Raw genomic sequence first — 21,059 nt, forward strand, 5'->3', positions numbered from 1 at the left:
TTCACAGCACTAAATAAATCGAACGACCGTAGTATCTTAATTAATTCAAGTTTAATGTTTTCTCCTGTTTTTTTAATATCACTCTCAAAATTTCTGGTGCACAACACTCGATCCTCAAGTTTCACTTCTTCATAATTAACATAATGTGCAGTCACTCCCATACAGTTTATTTTACGGTATGAATCAGTCCATAAATCGACATTTAGTGCTCCACCTATATCTCTGAATATATTCTTCACTTCTGTGGAGATAATTTCACACAGACGATCGGCCTTTTCCTTCAAATTTCTGGATATGGTGGTTGGATGAGGTAGCAGTTCCTTAGCACTCACTGCACCCTACTTGGCCCCCACATCAATAAGAAACTGTGCCGTCTCGACAAACCCAGATCTGCACACAACTTCGGATGGTAAAATGTCTTTGCTGACAAGATTGATAAGTTTTTCTGTCGCGGCTGTCTCCAAATTTGGCGGAACTTCAGGAACTTTCACATCTCTCTTGGTATTTAAATAAGCAATTATGCTACTTTGTCCAGCCTCAAACGAATGTTTTAGCAAATTTGAAGTTCCACTTTTGTGTCCAGTGTAGGAATATACTTTTTTACATGCAAAACAAGCCACTATATCTTTTATCTTTTCGTTGCCATCAAATACGCATCCGAATTTTTCCCAAATTGGCGATTTCAATTTGTTTTCCTCCACTAATGTAAAATCACCTTTTTTCACCTTATACGAAATTGTATCCATCGATATGGTGTTCATTTGAAGAAAGAACTCTCACTGATATTTGCTGCGATGCACGTTGTCACTCGGTCACTACAAAGCGCTAACTGAAGGCAGCAGAAAATTGCAACGGGCACCTGTCTGGTAGACAGTGGGCAGGTTTGCCACCCAGAGAGCACTTCACAGGCCACACAAAAGACACAGTTGCGGAAACAGATTAGGCGCAGGTCTCTTGGGTACGGCTATGTCGGTCGCAGCCAGGGGCTGAGGACAACAGACATCCGCTCTATCCGGGCTCTGCAAGATTCCAAGAATGTTAACAGACTTGAAGTTTTCAACTAACATTGCAACATACGTACTGGGCAGATGCCTTGCTCATTATCCTCAGATGACCTGCGGATATCTGCACCGGTCGCGATTTTATCCACCAAGTAACAAATACCACGGATATCTGTGTTCCATTGATCAACAGCATGGAAAACCGTTATGATGTGAAATGTGTCAAATGTACAAGAAATGCACACAGCAAACAAGTTTTTTTTTGGCTGACTGGAACTTGATAGTAGGAAAAGGAAGAGAAGGAAACGTAGTAGGTGAATATGGAATGGGATTAAGGAATGAATGAGGAAGCCGCCTGTTAGTATTTTGCACAGAGCATAACTTAATCATAGCTAACACTTGGTTCAAGAATCATAAAAGAAGGTTGTATACATGGAAGAAACCTGGAGATACTGGAAGGTCTCAGATAGATTATATAATGGTAAGACAGAGATTCAGGAACCAGGTTTTAAATTGTAAGACATTTCCAGGGGCAGATGTGGACTCTGACCACAATCTATTGGTTATGAACTGTAGATTAAAACTGTAGAAACTACAAAAAGGTGGGAATTTGAGGAGATGGGACCTGGATAAACTGAAAGAACCAGAGGTTGTAGAGAGCTTCAGGGAGAGCGTTAGGGAACGATTGACAAGAATGAGGGAAAGCAATACAATAGAAGAAGAATGGGTAGCTTTGAGAGACGAAATAGTGAAGGTAGCAGAGGATCAAGTAGGTAAAAAGACGAGGGCTAATAGAAATCCTTGGGTAACAGAAGAGATATTGAATTTAATTGATGAAAGGAGAAAACATAAAAATGCAGTAAGTGAAGCAAGCAAAAATGAATACAAACGTGTCAAAAATGAGATCGCCAGGAAGTCCAAAATGGCTAAGCAGGAATGGCTAGAGGACAAATGTAAGGATGTAGAGGCTTATCTCACTAGGGGTAAGATAGATACTGCCTACAGGAAAATTAAAGAGACCTTTGGAGAAAAGACAACCACTTGCACGAATATCAAGAGCTCAGATGGAAACCCAGTTCTAAGCAAAGAAGGGAAAGCAGAAAGGTGAAAGGAGTACATAGAGGGTCTATACAAAGGGGATGTTCTTGAGGGCAATATTATAGAAACGGTAGAGAATGTAGATGAAAATGAAATAGGAGATATGATACTGCGTGAAGAGTTTGACAGAGCACTGAAAGACCTAAGTCGAAACAAGGCCCACGGAGTAGATAACATTCCATTAGATCTACTGACAGCCTTGGGAGAGCCAGGCCTAACAAAACTCTACCATCTAGTGAGCAAGTTGTATGGGACAGGCGAAATACCCTCAGACTTCAAGAAGAATATAATAATTCCAATCCCAAAATTACTGGGCTATCAGTTTAATAAGCCACGGCTGCAAAATAAAATACTAATACTAATTCTTTACAGACGAATGGAAAAACTGATAAAAACCGAACTCGGGAAAGATCAGTTTGGATTCCATAGAAATGTTGGAACACATGAAGCAATACTGACCCTACGATTTATCTTAGAAAATGGATTAAGGAAAGGCAGACCCACGTTTCTAGCATTTGGAGACTTAAAGAAAGCTTTTGACAATCTTGACTATTCCAAATTTCAAATTCTGTAGGTGGCAGGGGTGAAATACAGGGAGCGAAAGGCTATTTACAATTTGTACAGAAACCAGATGGCAGTTATAAATTTCGAGGGGCATGAAAGGGAAACAGTGGTTGGGGAGGGAGTTAGAAAGAGTTGCCTATCCCTGATGTTATTCAATCTGTATACTGAGCAAGCAGTAAAAGAAAAAAAAGAAAAATTTGGAGTAGAAATTAAAATCCATGGAGAAGAAATAAAAATAATAATAAATATTAAACTGATAGTCCAGTAATTTTCACATCTGTCAATACCTGCTTTAGGTTTGCCGATGACATTGTAATTGTGTCAGAGACAGCAAATGACCTGGAAGAGCAGCTGAACGGAATGGATAGTGTCTTGAAAGGAGGATATAAGATGAACACCAACAAAAGCAAAACAATGATAATGGAATGTAGTCGAATTAAATCGGGTGATGCTGCAGGCATTAGATTAGGAAATGAGACCCTTAAAGTAGTAAATGAGTTTTGCTATTCAAAATAACTGATGATGGTCGAAGTAGAGAGGGTATAAAATGTAGACTGACAATGGCAAGGAAAGCGTTTCTGAAGAAGAGAAATTTGTTAACATCGAGTATAGACTTAATTGTCTGAAGTCGTTTCTGAAAGTATTTGTATGGAGTGTAGCCATGTATGAAAGTGAAATGTGGACAATAAATAGTTTAGACAAGAAGAGAAAAGAAGCTTTCGAAATGTGGTCTACAGAAGAATGCTGAAGATTAGATGGGTAGATCACATAACTAATGAGGAGGTATGGAACAGAATTGGAGAGAAGAGAAATTTGTGTCACAACTTGACCAGAAGGAGGGATCAGTTTGTAGGGCATATTCTGAGGCATCAATGGACCACCAATTTAGTACTGGAGGGGCGGTGTGGAGGGTAAAAATCGTAGAGGGAGACCAAGAGATGAATACACTAAACATATTCAGAAGGATGTAGGTTGTAGTAGGTACTGGGAGATGAAGAAGCTTGCACAGGATTGAGTAGCATGGAGAGCTGCATCAAACCAGTCTCTGGACTGAAGACTACAACAACAACAACAACAACAACAATTTCAATCCATTAATAACACCCATGTCAAAACTATTCTGATCAATGTTGTTCCCCTCACTAATTATGCCATGGTTCTCACTTTGACCAGTCATTGTTCTTTAAATATCTAAGTTGCACACATGATTTCTAACTAATATAATAGTACACTGTCTGTATCTTTTTTGCCCAACAGTGCCTGAAAATCGATTTGCTGCTGATAATTTCAAATTCACTCATCATACATTGCTGCTGGTTATTGGGCTCTATATTCAAAGATTTTTGCATGATGTGATGTGTGTGTCACTTTTCTCCATGTATAATATAACCAGCAGGTGTGTCATATTAACAGACGTCGTTAAAACTGCTTTTCACTTCAAATTTCTCGTTATATGCTTTCTTTGCTAGTACTTTTTAGGAAGTAGACAATGAAAAGTTCACCTGATAAGTTACTGGTGGGTTTGAGACTGTAAGATTCATTACTGAAGTTGTAATTTATTTCAGATCAGTTTAACTACATTCAATTTCAGCAACATCGTGTACACCACAAGACAACATTAATCACTTCTCACTGGAACATTAAGGTCACGGATTTGTGACATGAATATCCCCACTGAATATTTTAGGAAGCGTGGCAGACCAACAATGATCAACTCTATCTGTTTATTACAACAGTGCTATACCAAGCATATGCTTGAAGCGACAGTCACACTTTCAAAAAGCCTTGTCAGTGGGCAAAGATTGCTGTTAAATGCTGCACATGGTTAAACCAGCAAAAGCTGTCGTAATATAACATACTCTGTGATAACACCAAGCAACAAGCTTACAAATAATGTCACAAAATACAGTAAATATATCGATATGGGTGGATGTAGGAACCTCACAAAACTCTGGTGAGAGTCGCTGCAAGAGAGGCTTACTGTGTCATTCAGAATGTTACAGTTGAAATTGCGAGAATATGTCCTTGAAGAAGAGTCAGGCAACACATTACTTCATCCCAATTATGTCCCATGAAATGACCACAACAAACACGTCAGAGAAATTACAGCTTGTAAGAAAATTTATCGCTATTCGTTCTTCTTGTGCACCATTCGTGAATGGAACAGAGAAGGGAAAATGTGATAGCCCCCACACACTAAGATGGCTTATGTAGCATAGATGCAGAAGTCAAATGACTTATAATGATGGTGATAATCTAATGAATATTAGTGTACAACAAAATAATAATAAGAGTCATTATATTAAAAAATAATTTAATGTTCTGGCTAAAATATAATCAGCTCCATCTTGTTTTTAATTAACCCCATGTTGGCAGCCACTGCTCTAGGAAATCCAATTTTGGCTTGGAAAGAAGTGAAACACACGGTTATAAATCTCGTTGACCAACTATCTATGGAATTAAAATGTTTGATATACTCTACAGTACTTTCTAATAGAGATAGTAATTTAATAAATCTCTATAGCTCAATGACCTGGTACAAGTGTTTCTATTGGAGGCCACTTTAGCAACGTGCATGTCTATCATCTACCAAATAATCCTACTAGGGACAGGTGACCTAAGGTTTAGTGTAGAATCCCAAAGCACAACACCAGGACCACAAAAACAACTATGTTCAACAATGTTACTGGGTGCATTACGTGTTTCCACCTCTCCTCAGATGAGGGTATATACTGCATTCTCAAATATCATCGTTTTGGTGGTCCAGGTGTTATGGTGTGGGGAGGCATAAGTTTGCATGGGTGTACTGACCTCCAAATATTTCAACATGGTACACACACTAGTCAACATTTTGTGAACTATACTCCTTTACCATGTGCACCTGTTCAGAGATGCATTCGGCCTGACTTCATTTTTGTGGATAAAAATGTGCGATCAGGTCGAATTGCGCAGGTGGAGGAACGCTTGGAATCAGAGGATATTCGACAAATCGACTGGCCTGGACATATTCCCGACTTCAGTCTCATCGAGCACGTATGGGATGTGTTAGGGAGATACACTCCTGGAAATGGAAAAAAGAACACATTCACACCAGTGTGTCAGACCCACCATACTTGCTCCGGACACTGCGAGAGGGCTGTACAAGCAATGATCACACGCACGGCACAGCGAACACACCAGGAACCGCGGTGTTGGGCGTCGAATGGCGCTAGCTGCGCAGCATTTGTGCACCGCCGCCGTCAGTGTCAGCCAGTTTGCCGTGGCATACGGAGCTCCATCGCAGTCTTTAACACTGGTAGCATGCCGCGACAGCGTGGACGTGAACCGTATGTGCAGTTGACGGACTTTGAGCGAAGGCGTATAGTGGGCATGCGGGAGGCCGGGTGGACGTACCGCCGAATTGCTCAACATGTGGGGCGTGAGGTCTCCACAGTACATCGATGTTGTCGCCAGTGGTCGGCGGAAGATGCACGTGCCCGTCGACCTGGGACCAGACCGCAGCGACGCACGGATGCACGCCAAGACCGTAGGATCCTACGCAGTGCCGTAGGGGACCGCACCGCCACTTCCCAGCAAATTAGGGACACTGTTGCTCCTGGGGTATCGGCGAGGACCATTCGCAACCGTCTCCATGAAGCTGGGCTACGGTCCCGCACACCGTTAGGCCGTCTTCCGCTCACGCCCCAACATCGTGCAGCCCGCCTCCAGTGGTGTCGCGACAGGCGTGAATGGAGGGACGAATGGAGACGTGTCGTCTTCAGCGATGAGAGTCGCTTCTGCCTTGGTGCCAATGATGGTCGTATGCGTGTTTGGCGCCGTGCAGGTGAGCGCCACAATCAGGACTGCATACGACCGAGGCACACAGGGCCAACACCCGGCATCATGGTGTGGGGAGCGATCTCCTACACTGGCCGTACACCACTGATGATCGTCGAGGGGACACTGAATAGTGCACGGTACATCCAAACCGTCATCGAACCCATCGTTCTACCATTCCTAGACCGGCAAGGGAACTTGCTGTTCCAACAGGACAATGCACGTCCGCATGTATCCCGTGCCACCCAACGTGCTCTAGAAGGTGTAAGTCTACTACCCTGGCCAGCAAGATCTCCGGATCTGTCCCCCATTGAGCATGTTTGGGACTGGATGAAGCGTCGTCTCACGCGGTCTGCACGTCCAGCACGAACGCTGGTCCAACTGAGGCGCCAGGTGGAAATGGCATGGCAAGCCGTTCCACAGGACTACATCCAGCATTTCTACGATCGTCTCCATGGGAGAATAGCAGCCTGCATTGCTGCGAAAGGTGGATATACACTGTACTAGTGCCGACATTGTGCATGCTCTGTTGCCTGTGTCTATGTGCCTGTGGTTCTGTCAGTGTGATCATGTGATGTATCTGACCCCAGGAATGTGTCAATAAAGTTTCCCCTTCCTGGGACAATGAATTCACGGTGTTCTTATTTCAATTTCCAGGAGTGTATATTGCAACATGTCCACAAGTCCCAACGACCATCCAACAACTGTCCATCATGCTGGCGAAGAAATGGACTATTCTACCACAAAAATGCTTACTAACCATGTGGCCAGCGTGGGAGCACATTGTAGAGCATGCACTGCTGTCTTGAGATCACACACCTTATTAAGAACCGTCCTTCCTCTTGTAAGTACAGGGGTTCATTATGAATCACACCGATTTCAGTGTAATTATAGTATTTGAATAAAAGTGTCATTTCTGTTAATCTCATTGCACATCGCTTTTAATTACTTTCTGTATTGTAAGGTAATGGAATGTATGCACTACAGCGTACTATGTCTGGTCCATGTTCCATCTATGTTACTTGGCAATGATACGACATGGGAAAGTTACTTTCATCCTTCAGTTTTACACAACAGTGTACACTGTAGACTGCCAAGCACAACGATATTACATTGTTTCAGGGTATTACATTTCAAAAATCATTTTAATGCCACTTGAAACATAAAAAGTTTTATTTTTTATTATGATTACCCAACTCCATAAAGAATTAGGAAGAGTACTATTTGATTAACTATAGTGGCTTTTAGCAACATCTAGCTTCAAACTCAAGAAATAAATAAACTGGAACTACTCAGTATCATTGAGAATTGAGCGTTTTGTTAGTAAGTGTCAGATGTTATGGTAATTATGTTATTTTGGTTATAGAATTTTGAAGCATAATGAATGAATGCATAACAATAAATGTTAACGGACGGTGTTTTACCTGCCTCTGTTGCTCCTTAATTATATCTTGTTCTCCGAGTCACAGTGTAGCATTTTATTACTATTATTATATATTACAGTATTACAACTTAGACTGTGTCCTTACGTTCTCGTTCATTTTGGGATTCATGGAGCTCGTTGTAATGGAAGTTCGATAAATTAATGAATGTTAATTTAATCATACTTCAGATGTTAAGTACCATAGTGCTTAGAGCCATTTGAACCATTTTTAATCATACTGAACGAAGACAAACCATACATCCTTATATTTTGTAGTTTTCCTGAATGGGTCAATGGAAACACTAACTGGCAATTTTTATAAATAGAATCAAGTGTCTTTTTTCAAAGTATGTGATCTCAAACGCAGCTAAAGGCGTGAATGAAAATATTATCGTACTTTCTTAGCATAAAATTGTAATATTGTAGTTTATATGGAAGAGAGAGACATTAATTTAGGAAATGACTCATGTGAGTTTTGTTTTAATACTCACTGAAAAGTTTTACTTTTTACGGGATTCACTGTATTTTTCATTTCAAATGTTAAATTGTTATAAAGCCCGGTCCACACGCAACGATCTGTCTGCGCAGACATCGGCGCAGATGTCTGTACATGCAAAAGATCGCAGCAAATGTGGTGTGTTCACACGACACAAACCCCAATCTACTACTCGCCCGCCATCTGTCGGTGGAAAAAAGAAATATCAGTGGCTAGCGACTACACTCCCCGTAAACGTCAAAAATTTAATTCAGTTCTTTTAATATATAGAAATGGAGGAAGTTCTGTTGTGGTCTGTGTTCGCAACTTGCGTTGCAAAAAACATTCAGACCAACCGCAGGAAACAGAGAAAGCGGTCAAAATGGTGTAGACAGTGGCTGGAAAAGGAAAGCAGTTTTCTCACGTAAATTTACCGCGAGATTTGCAGGGCGAACCTTAAGAAAGCCAAGCAGATCAAAATACCATAACGTTGGCTGGTATACTTGATCTACTCCTACACCCGATCTTCTAGGTTTCTGAACTTTGGATAACTCTTTTCGGTAAACAGTTCGCAAAGAATTTTTTATTTTTTTATTACTATTTCTCTCTTTGCCGAGGGGTCAACTACCCGCAATTTTTCAATTAGAGCATTGTATGGTGCCGTCATTTTGTCTCGGTCACTATATTTTTTACTTTTAATCTTCCAGAAACATGGGTGGTTTCTATATATATCAATGAATTCACTAACAAACTCTCGAGAACACTGACGAGTATCAGCCATTTTAATGCCCTGTGCGCACAAATACAAACACTAGACTGAGCAAACAGCTGTTTCGCGCCAGATTTGCGGCGATCTCCTGTCCACACGCTCCAACTTGTCTGCGCAGATGTGGTTTGAACCCACAGATTTGAGAGGTTTCGCTCAAACCTCCAACTCCAACTTCCAGGTTTGCACACACCTCAGGTTGGTGCAAATCTTCTGTCCACACGCAACGATCTGTCTGCGCAGATGTGATGTGCGCAGACATTTGCGCAGACAGATCGTTGCGTGTGGACGGGCCTTTAGTCCGTACCAATAAGGTTGTTCGTTGACGCATGAGCAGTGGATCTTTGACTGTCTCACCTGTTAGATACCAAGGATAATTGTCAAGTGTAGCACCCATACATCTGCGACAGAGTGTTGTAAACATTCAATGACGCTAGTGAATGACAGCGATACCAAAACTGTAACATCCTAGTTTTTCCGTACCAGAGGAGCTAATATGCGTTGGCCATCGTTTTCACTTATACTATCTGGTGTTTTCCTGGGATATATTTCATATTCAGTGTGGTCATTAGCGCAGTTGTTTGTGCCACCGGCATGTGGTAAAGGCGAACGTTGCATTCCGTCATTTCTAAGAAGTAAACCGAAATTACATGTAAGTATGCTAATAATGAAACAAAAATGTCAGAGAAATTATGTTTATTGATTTGTAATCCAGGTTCATGGATGTATATGTCTGGAAAACCGGAGCGAGTTTAGATTTGTTTACATTTCCCGAACTACGGTGAAAGCTATTGTCATGATGATGACTGTTGGTCATTTCGTGGTAGGAAATTATTTTGCCTTTATTGTAGATACGGTGCGTCTTGGTCACGTATGTGTGGTTTACCAGATGGTATTGTGCACTGCTGTAAAATGCAGTGCACGTGTGTAGTAGTAAATGAGTGCCACGTAGATCTACTGAAATAATGTCTTCAGAGTGTCTTCTGGTTTGAGGTTTATATTTATGCGTGCATATTTATTTGTTGACACGAGTTTGACAAAATTCAATGACATTCCAATTCGTTAAATAAGCACATAATTGTTAGTGAAATAGCAATTTAGCTAGTAGGCCTACTACAAAAAAAGACTAAATAATAATAATGTCTTTACAACATGTAAAAAGGAGTTACTGTAGAATAAATCCATCTCATCGGAGTGTGATAAGGGTGTATTATTGAAAGATGAAAATTGGACATATCATGTTGTGGGTAAGAGGCACTTTCATGGCACTGTGTGCATTTAATGGGCATATGTCCTTACTAATGAGATGGACAAGTGGTAGATGTGTTCATTGTATAGACAAACAGGGCAAGCATGTACTACACAAATAATAAGTAATGAAGAAGAAGTTGCTGGTAAACAATTCCTAGATATAAAGATTGTCATGTGTCAGTAAACCCTGGCATGATATGTATGTACCTTATACATACTCTTTATCTGCTTATGAAGCTGACTTTTAAGTGTTCTGGCAGCATTTTATTTGTTTCATTCTCTATTACCATCGGCCAGTGAAAAATTATAGTCACTGTCATGACAAACTATATTGCCCTATACAATTGTGTTTTATTAGAAAGTACAAAGAAACAAAAACTGAAAACGAAATGATATTCACTTGCAATGAAGGAACCAAAGAGGCATACGGAAAATAAGAGGATCTCACCTACCCCATTGTTTGCAACAGATACAGCTCATGGTAAGCAAGAGGTCTGTAATATCAGAATTCAGGATGGAGTTTCAAATCTGGTACACATGTGTGTTTTTACAACTTCGCTTAATATGATGTATTGCTTGTTAGCTTTTATCTTGGAGTGTCTGGTCAACACTTGTTTCACAATTTTTCTGGTATTTCACCAGCACAAGTGACTGATGTTGTCAAAGATCCATCATCCATTGCTGGTGGAGGACTGGAGCTGAACCTGCAACTGGTGGTTGTGTGTACCTGTTGTGCCAACATATCTGAGAATCTTTTCCTGGTCATTTGAGCTGTGGTTCACTCCTTGTTACCTGCAATGGTTGTTCACAGCAGCATGGGAATCCAGGATCTGTTTACCCTGAGGCTTTCTGCTTTCTTGTTAAAAGTGTTGTCATGTTAGTAGTGTTAGCAAGAAAGAAGGAAGCCTCAAGTTAAATGGAACTTGCTGTGAATGACCATTGCAGTTAACAAGAGGAGAACCACGACAGCAATTTCTATGGAAAGCACCTCAGATGTTGGTGCGATAAGTACATATAATCTCTGGAGGGGCTCAACTACAGCCCACTGCCGGCAGTGGAGGGTGAACCTTTGACAATGACAGCCACTAGTGTTGGTGAAACAGCAGAAAAATCAATGAACAAATGTTGGGCAAAGATCCTAAGACAAAAGCCAACAGGCAGTACATCAATAGGTGACTGTAAATCCCACAACCTTTTTTTTCTTATTATGTTGCGGTACTGTTTATAATGTGAAAGTATTTCTCTGTCATTACTTGTTTTGGCTATTTAATTTTTGTTGTGAGGATAAACTGATAGCTATGGTAATCTAAGATTTCTTTAATGGCCTCCCAGTGTTGCATTATTTATTGTTTTAGGAAAACAGCTCTTAAAATTGGATAGAAACTTGTTAAGAAATATGTTGTATTAAGAGCTAGCATTAGGCTCAGTGTACACTTCACCCAGCCAGTGTAAATGAAGCTTCCTTTAAAATTTTCAGTTGTTTTGTCATTAATCAGCCTCATGGATTTCTTTAGGTTTTTTTACTGTACAGGGGTCAGAGTTATGTAATGTTACTAACTGTGCTTCATGATATGAGAGTCTGTGTTTCACAAGATAGGAATGTATTTCTGTAACTTCCACATTTTGTTTGAATACATTATATATTAGGGTACTACTATCTTGAGTAACTCAGGTTGGGAAATTCATTATGGTACTAAATTATAAGTGGCTAACAGAACTTCCAGATCCTTTTCGTGTCAGATTCCTTCAAGAGGTTACATTAAACTCACCACAAATTCATAGTACCTTCTTTCTGTGATGCACAACACAACAAACCATCAAAATTTTTCATAATTAGGCTATTTCCCATTTATCCATGGGGACTTCTGAAGTTTAGCAATCACAAAAGTTACATTTCCCAGCATTAACCTGCATTGTATCATTTTACCAGGAAAATTGCCAGACAGCTGTACATTTTGTGAAGTTATTTTATTTTGTTTTGACAGGCAGTTTCATAATTTCAGTACATGACATTCAGGCCCCAACAAATTAGAACGAGTATGTATATCAAGGTATACCACAGTGGACCTTACAGAAAAGCAGTGTAATAATAAAAGTGCTTAAAATCTACAAAATGCAATTAGAAACTTTAAGACAAGTACCTGTGCGCATACAGCATAAAAAAGTAATGTACACATGCTGGTTAGTGTTGAAACTATTTTAACATCACAGAATTATAACAGAACATTACAAAAGACAATAAATAGACAATATACAATCAGAAGCACATAATTCTTATAGGCGAGAAACACCCTAGTTCTTATGAAGATCCACCCTCATTCAAAGTTAAACATTGTGGTGTAACTTATGAAATACATGATAGTGTGTGTATCCATCCCCTAAGTATTATCACAATTGATGATATATCAAAATTAGTTGCCACAACATCAAAAAATGCAACTAAATGCAAAACCCAATGGCTGACATCTTATTAAATGAATCACAGTATGCAAAAAAACATGTGAGAAATAGTCATAAAATAGCTCTAGATCATATGTTATATACAAAATCAAAAATAAAAAGATATGACTTTGTGTCCCTTACATCAGTTAAAAGGCAGGCAAATACTAGGGCGGAACAAACAAAGACCTGAAATCCATATTAACTAAGGGGAGGCCTCTGAAATCTCAACTGACAATGTAATACTACTACCCTGGGAATATAAAGTATCATGCTATCAACCTTTCTATAAGATAACGATCCCACGCAAATAGGAACTTATATGTAGCAATTTTGATAGTGTAGGGGTGGAACAAACTAAAAGTGAGGTAAGTGAGCAAAGACCAACAAGGCACCCAGTACGCCCATGAACTAAGGAACATACAGATACAAAAAAAAAGGGGGGAGGCAACAGTTGATTGAAAAAATTAGTTGTTAAATGGCCTCATGCTATAAACCAGTCACAAAGTAGAACAGTACTAAATCAAAACCTTGCAAATGATGGAGATAACCATGGCGATAAAACAGGCAATGTATTGGTGGTACAAGCGTAAACAAGCTAGGAGTCTCAAGCCACACAGTAAAACTTGTAGCACACAACAGTAGCCCATAACACATCGAAGCTCGTGTTGTGGGTCACAGGTTTTACTGTGTGGCTTGAGACTCCTGGCATATTTAGGCTTGTGCCAATATTGTTTCTATCACCTTGGTTTCCCCATTATTTGCAAGGTTTTGATTTGGTACTGTTCCACTCGAAGATTGGTTTATAGTATGAGGCCATTTAACAACCCCTCACAACTGTGGTACCTCTCACCCCCGCCTCCCCGTTTTTCTTGCTAGTATGTTTCTTAATTAGTAGATTTATCCTTTGGTATCTTGTTGATCTTTGCTCACTTACCTTACTTTTAGCTTGTGAAGTCTATCTATTAAAAACATTAGTCCACTCCAATCAAATATGAAACAAAATATAGTTAATACACACATTCATCCATTACCACAACAAGCTGAAACCTAAATCAACATGCCACTGTTTTGTAATACTTTAGTTGAGCACTGTGATTGTGTTCTAGCATCTGCGGATGGGTACAAACGAGGTGACTCCATTGGCTGCTGCCCCCCGGGATGCTTACAATCCTCTAGTGAACATGTGGCTCTGAACATTTATGGTACTATTTACATTCATCTTCTGCAAGTCTTAACACTTGGAGAACCTTCTGCAGCACAGTTATGTAAGGCTTACCAAGGCAAGCAGCTATGCTTCGGTGGACTTTGTAGATCTCGTGGAACCTAACAAACTAAAAAACAAATCTGTTAATAGTATGGGTGAACTGTTGGAGATCACAAACATTCACACAACAAAGAAGGTTTAACATAATAATCCCCCTGGAATTTCATTAGGAAAATTGAACCTTGGTAATTGTAACAGGGCACAACAATGTTAGAATGTCTTTACTTTGGTAGAGAGAGAAGATGAGCCTTTCAGAAAGAATCCCCCTTCCACATCAACAAAACACTGAGAAGTATTGCGGGAACAGTAAAGTCAGTCAAACACCATTCAAGCATATTTGGTTGAAACTGCTACATATTGGCACACTATCACCTTTCTGAACTGGAAGAATTTTGATTAGTATACTGTTGCTGTAGAAAAGCATAATACATTCAACTTCAGTAAGTGTGTTGTACGTTGTAGAGATATCGAGGACATGTCCACTGCTAAACTGCAAAAATAATGGGAAACAGAAAGTGTTATCAGGCTCCAAACTAAACTGCTTTGTAGACTGCTCAGGTAATCAACCATCTTGGAACAGCATTTTTAGTAGGAAAGAAAATTCAAAAAAATTAAAGTGAGCCAGAGAATGCTGTCTACTGTTAGTTGATGTTTGTAAGCAGCTGGAAATCATCATGAGTACTCTCAAGCAATTGGAAGCTGTTGCAAATGGTTGTTTTGAGAGGGTTACCATGAATCATGTGCCAGAGTTACCAAAAATACCTCAAATGCTATTATTGCTTCCCGTGAATCCTCTCTTGTCTACAAGGACTATGAAATCTATCGCTGCTTTTCTGCTTAATTGGGGGTGACGTTTAAGTGGTAGGGCTAGGCATTCTGTACAGGGTACACAGGAACCATGGAGAACTAATGGTGTTATACTGATCCCCCAATAAACAAATTTGGGGTTCCGTCTATCGCTGAAACTGAGACTTCCTTCAACTGTTGGAAAACCTGTGGTGTCCTATCTCAAGGGGAGGCGAATGCAAAACAGCAGGGGTCTGCAAATCATCAGCAGTTGAAACAAATGGCAAATAATGGTACTCCGTAGGGAAATGTCATTAAGGGATGGAAAGAGACATCAGGTGCACTCAGTGTGTATAAATGGCAGCCACCTCCAACATGTAGGAATTGGGTGTAGCTAACTGCAAACTTTGGAGCATATTGGAACAAACAATACCTGTCGTGAGGGCACAGATGTCATACTTGAATGATTCCAGTGACTGGCAGGACCAGACTTGATCAGAGGTTTGGTGGAGATAACAATTTGCAGCATTTCTTTAGAACTGATCATGGCAGTCTGGTTCTTAGTCGAGTGGAAAGCTTGAACTGGGCACTTTGAAGTTTCTGTGACAAGTCAGGTTGTGACTTCCTAGACTTGTGCCATTGGGCTGATAATTGTAGGGTCCCCCTGCCCCCCCCCCCCCCTTCCCGAATTGGGTCAAATATGCACTGCACATCAGAGGCTGCTACCCCAGTAGCTGAATGTGTGTGGCATGCACATAAGGTTATTTTTTTTTTACATTAGATGACTCCATCCATTCCAGATAATTACAGCTGTAGGAGACCTGGAAATATCAGTGTAAGATCCAAAGAAATGCTCATTACAGGTGAGAGTATTAAAATCCTTAGACTTCGTCTTCAAGGAGCCAAAAAAATTCCACTCTCATAGCGTGGCCAAAGGTTACTATGAAACAGATACAAATAGTGAGAGGTGAGAAGAGCGAACAGGAGGACTGAATTTAAAAGTAATACATGACGCAAAACAGCCTGCTGGAAGTTAACACAGAGGATACGACCTAGAAAATATATTTGTAAGTGACAGAATCAATGCCCAAACATAAAAAATATGGGAAACCCAATACTAAGAGATCAACACAAACCAACTTTAATTAATCATTGTGGCTATCAGACTCAATGTAGTTCCATTTAAAGGACATTTTAATTCGACGAGAGAGAGAGAGAGAGAGAGAGAGAGAGAGAGAGAGAGAGCAGAATGGCTTGATTTTACAGAAGAATTGAATGGAGAAATCATGCAATTGGAATCATATATCAGTTCTTATGACAACTTTGTTCTGTTATTTAAAAAAAGTCCAGGACCAGGAAGTACATGCCGAGGGGCTGTAGAACTGAATACGTTATGGGCTTGGAGGGAGGCTCTAAAGAACTTCTGGAGCAATGTGAATCAGTGAATCATGACGATCCTTTCTCAGAAAACAGTATTCAAGCAGGCAAAGAGGTTCTAGAAGCAGTATCAAAGTGCCAAGTGAAATTTGGTCCAAACTGGTAACAAATCTTTACATGAAGCAAAACAGCAGGTGATTGTGGAAGTTAGCAAAAAGTCTCTACAACTGTGGCACCTGATCTATTTGGAACAACTCCTGATGGGATAGCTCATTGCCCTCTAGTAAATGGGAAAATACCATTTAAAGTAAAAAAAGAGTGAAAATCCAATGTGATATGGGTAATGAAGTGGATGCTTCTGCCATGCCATTCAGTATTCAATCAGGCTAAATGGAGCTGTATTAATCACACACTAATAAAGTCTAAAGAACAACTGGCTAATGGAAGTAATCTACTATTTCAGACATGGAGGTTACTTAAGAACTGGTGTGAAGTGGTGGAGTATCAACCTGAGAAAATGGGGATATAAAGAGAGTGATTCCTGTGAGTTTGCTGCAATACAAGGTCATCGACATCTAATAATATGCCCAAAAATAGGCAAATCTTGCAAAATGGCGGACCTTATCATAGCAAATGACAAAGCCATCCTTCTGGCTGGTTATTGAAAATTTGCATTATAATTGGTAACCTAGACACATGAAGTAAATACGAGGTGCATTCAAGTTCTAAGGCCTCCGATTTTTTTTCTAATTAACTACTCACCCGAAATCGATGAAACTGGCGTTACTTCTCGATGTAATCGCCCTGCAGACGTACATATTTTTCACAATGCTGATGCCGTGATTCCATGGCAGCGGTGAAGGCTTCTTTAGGAGTCTGTTTTGACCTCTCGAAAATCGCTGAGGCAATAGCAGGATGGCTGGTGAAAGTGCGGCCACGGAGAGTGTCTTTCATTGTTGGAAAAAACCAAAAGTCACTAGGAGCCAGGTCAGGTGAGTAGGGATCATGAGGAATCACTTCAAAGTTGTTATCATGAAGAAACTGTTGCGTAACGTTAGCTCGATGTGTGGGTGTGTTGTCTTGGTGAAACAGCACACGCGCAGCTCTTCCCGGACGTTTTTGTTGCAGTGCAGGAAGGAATTTGTTCTTCAAAACAAATTCGTAGGATGCACCTGTTCCGTAGTGCCCTTTGGAACGCAATGGGTAAGGATTACGCCCTCGCTGTCCCAGAACATGGACACCATCATTTTTTCAGTACTGGCGGTTACCCGAAATTTTTTTGGTGGCGGTGAATCTGTGTGCTTCCATTGAGCTGACTGGCACTTTGTTTCTGGATTGAAAAATGGCATCCACGTCTCATCCATTGTCACAACCGACGAAAAGAAAGTCCCATTCATGCTGTCGTTGCGTGTCAACATTGCTTGGCAACATGCCACACGGGCAGCCATGTGGTCGTCCATCAGCATTCGTGGCACCCACCTGGATGACACTTTTCGCATTTTCAGGTCGTCATGCAGGATTGTGTGGACAGAACCCACAGAAATGCCAACTCTGGAGGCGATCTGTTCAACAGTCATTCGGCGATCCCCCAAAACAATTCTCTCCACTTTCTCGATCATGTCGTCAGACCGGCTTGTGCGAGCCCGAGGTTGTTTCGGTTTGTTGTCACACGATGTTCTGCCTTCATTAAACTGTCGCACCCACGAACGCACTTTGGACACATCCATAACTCCATCACCACATGTCTCCTTCAACTGTCGATGAATTTCAATTGGTTTCACACCACGCAAATTCAGAAAACGAATGATTGCACGCTGTTCAAGTAAGGAAAACGTCGCCATTTTAAGTATTTAAAACAGTTCTCATTCTCGCCGCTGGCGGTAAAATTCCATCTGCTGTACGGTGCTGCCATCTCTGGGACGTATTGACAATGAACGCAGCCTCATTTTAAAACGACGCGCATGTTTCTATCTCTTTCCGGTCTGGAGAAAAAAAACCGGAGGCCTTAGAACTTGAATGCACCTCGTAAGAAGCAGCAGTACTGCAGCTGAGTCTTGGAGTCTCTATAGAGTGACCCTTTGATGCTGCTGCAGTGAACTATGGCAAGACTGAACACATTTGAGGGAGCACAACTGATTTTCCAATAAATATCCAACACCAGTTGTTATCTTCAGTTTTCTAATTTTAGTAGAGAACAGACTCTGTAGAGTCTCGTGTAGTAGCGGTGAGTAATAGTTGAAATTTTCTATTTGTCAGAATAGAGGAAGAAGCAGTGGCTTGCACTTGTCTCCTATTTTGAATCAGTGTGTATAGTCACAATGAGTAATAGCTGATATTTTTTTGTGTGAGAATATAAAGAGGAACTTGTCTCCCATTCTGATTAAAACATTTAATTGTGTTTTGTTGGAATGAGTTGCAAGCAGAGTTCTCATTTCTGATACTGAAAGATAGAAGTTGTCAACAGAGTTTTGCTAGAAAGGACAGAGTGGTAGGGTGTACTCACCACTTTACAAAGACATAAAGTCACTGTAAGAAACCTTTGTGAATAAGGCTGAATTATTGGCAAATAAATTGTTCAGAAATCAAATTCTTAAGTCTTTGCATCTTTATTTGCTACCACGAAGCCAACTACTTCTCCTCTCCATTCCAAAAATTGCCTGTGCTAAGCATCCTAAGAGACTTCCTCCCTCTCACACTGCAATTGGTAACTTAATAGACCTCAGTCCGCATTGTCATCAATGTCCTGATTGTGTAACACAGGCCACACCTTTGTCCAAATTGTTTGTGTGACCTGTGCCTTGATGCGACACTGAAAACTACCTAGATCAGGTATTTTGAAAGCCCAGTCATGAAATGTATTAGTTCTAATGGTGATTAATAGAACTGAACTCATTGAGGATATCCACAATGAAACTGATATCAGCGACCATGAAGCAGTTGAAGCAACAATGGTTACAATTGTACAAAGGACAACAAAAACAAGTAGAATAATTTATATGTTCAACAAATTAAAGGAAGAACCAGTAGTATCATATCTCAGTGAGGAAATGGAAATGTTTAACTCTGGAGAGAAACTGGAAAACTGTGGCTCAAGTTTAAAAGTATAGCTGACCATGTGCTTGATAGATATGTGGGGTCTTTGACACAAAACCTAGGTAGATGGTGTACAGACTAAGTCTGAGTCATTCATTTAAGGCAACAATAAAACTAAGCGCTATTCATAATTCGTAGTTTGGCCATCTACATGATGTGGCAGCATTGTAGGAAATGGAGGTTTCTGGGGGAAGTGTTGTCTTCAGCTTGAGTTGTTGTGCTGATTTTGCTCATAATTTTTTCAGTTACAGTTGATTTGCCTGCTAAAAGTATCACTCCGATGCAGCTTCACAGATAATTTGGTGCACTTTTTAAAAGATCAGTAATAACAAACCCTTCCAGAAGCATTTCTATAAATAAGCTCATGGCTCCATCGAGATCAGAAAAATTTATACTTGAGAGTTTCTTTGCCAAGCAGTGGTAGTCAGTCACCTGATGCCAGCCAGCATCCACTCTAGTGATTGCAATGTGGTACACCTTCATTAAAATCATTAGGTCTTCCTGAATGTCCATTCCTGTCAGAATGATCCTTCTTGAAATTAAGGAAAAAAAAGTTTTATGATGTGATTTCTACAATGACGCACGTCCCACACACAAATGTTTCAAATTGCCACTGCTGCCTTCATCTCTCTATTAAATCCCAATCACACAATGTGGCACAAATGTTAGCTCTTTTTCCATTCGGGTCTCTACTTCATAAGACTGAAGCAGCACTCATAAGATTCTGATGCACAAAATCCAATATGTAAACACAAGAAAAAAGCTAGTAGGTCATATAAAAAATGGCAGTTGTAGATACACTCACAGAAACATATGCACCACCAAAACAAACATAAATGTTATGAACTAGTACACCAACTCATTTTTTTTAGATAAATTTTAATCGTGATGATACTGCAAGGTAATTCTTATTGTTACTTTGGTTTCTTCCATCGTAAGTGTACTGCAAATTGAAATGTTCATTCATTAGACACTTTATACTTGTATTGACAAAGCATCACCAGCAACAACATTGAAAGTATTCAAGTAGTTGATACTTTTAGTTCTTTTGGTTTTTATAGACTGAATGACAGTTTTCCTTAAGGACAACATATTCTAAACATTACTGCCAGAATTTTTTGTGTTTCTTTTTCCGCATTCTGATGAAAACTACTTCTCCTGTCATGTTAGCAGAAGCTGGAATTGAATGTAATCTGCACACACTTGCTTCTTTTATTTTCACACGGATTTTTTAGACAACTTTTTCAGTCAAGTAAAGTGGTTTCCTTGCAAACTACCCTTTCTTAGTTTCAAAACTGTAAGTTCATTTATCTGCTACAAACATCACCCCAATGCAACTTCAAACATAATTTGGTACACTTTCTAACCCATCAGTAATAACGAACCTTTCAAGAAGTACGTCACAAATAAGCTCCTGGCTCCATCAACATCAAAACAATTTCTTTCCCAGAGGCTCTTGGCATGCAGCAGCCATTGACAACCTGACGCCATCTGCCATCCACTCAGCTGTTCCCTGTAGATACCCATATTTTGCAATCAATGCTGTGTGTGTTGCGCATTTTATTTGTGTTTGCTTTGGGTTTAGTGCCAGCCACAGCATTCACAAAACAAATCTTTTTTAAGTTTATAATGATCAAAATATTTGTTACGTATTGTAATGTTTACAGCATAACCATTGGAGATGATCTGAAAAAGTGAACCAC

The 21,059-nt window shown here is 40.1% G+C and overlaps 1 protein-coding gene across 1 annotated transcript in view; it reads left to right on the plus strand.

The window, feature by feature from the left end:
- Positions 1 to 9,497: 9,497 nt before the first annotated feature.
- The window catches only part of LOC124804717 (cleft lip and palate transmembrane protein 1-like protein), a 149,549-nt gene continuing 137,987 nt past the window's right edge, over positions 9,498 to 21,059 (plus strand). The window contains exon 1 of the mRNA XM_047264994.1: positions 9,498 to 9,795. Coding sequence (XP_047120950.1) covers positions 9,640 to 9,795 — 156 coding nt within the window. The 5' untranslated portion in view covers positions 9,498 to 9,639. The remainder of the gene's footprint in view (positions 9,796 to 21,059) is intronic.

Source organism: Schistocerca piceifrons, chromosome 1 (assembly GCF_021461385.2).
Source record: "Schistocerca piceifrons isolate TAMUIC-IGC-003096 chromosome 1, iqSchPice1.1, whole genome shotgun sequence".
NCBI lineage: Eukaryota > Metazoa > Arthropoda > Insecta > Orthoptera > Acrididae > Schistocerca > Schistocerca piceifrons.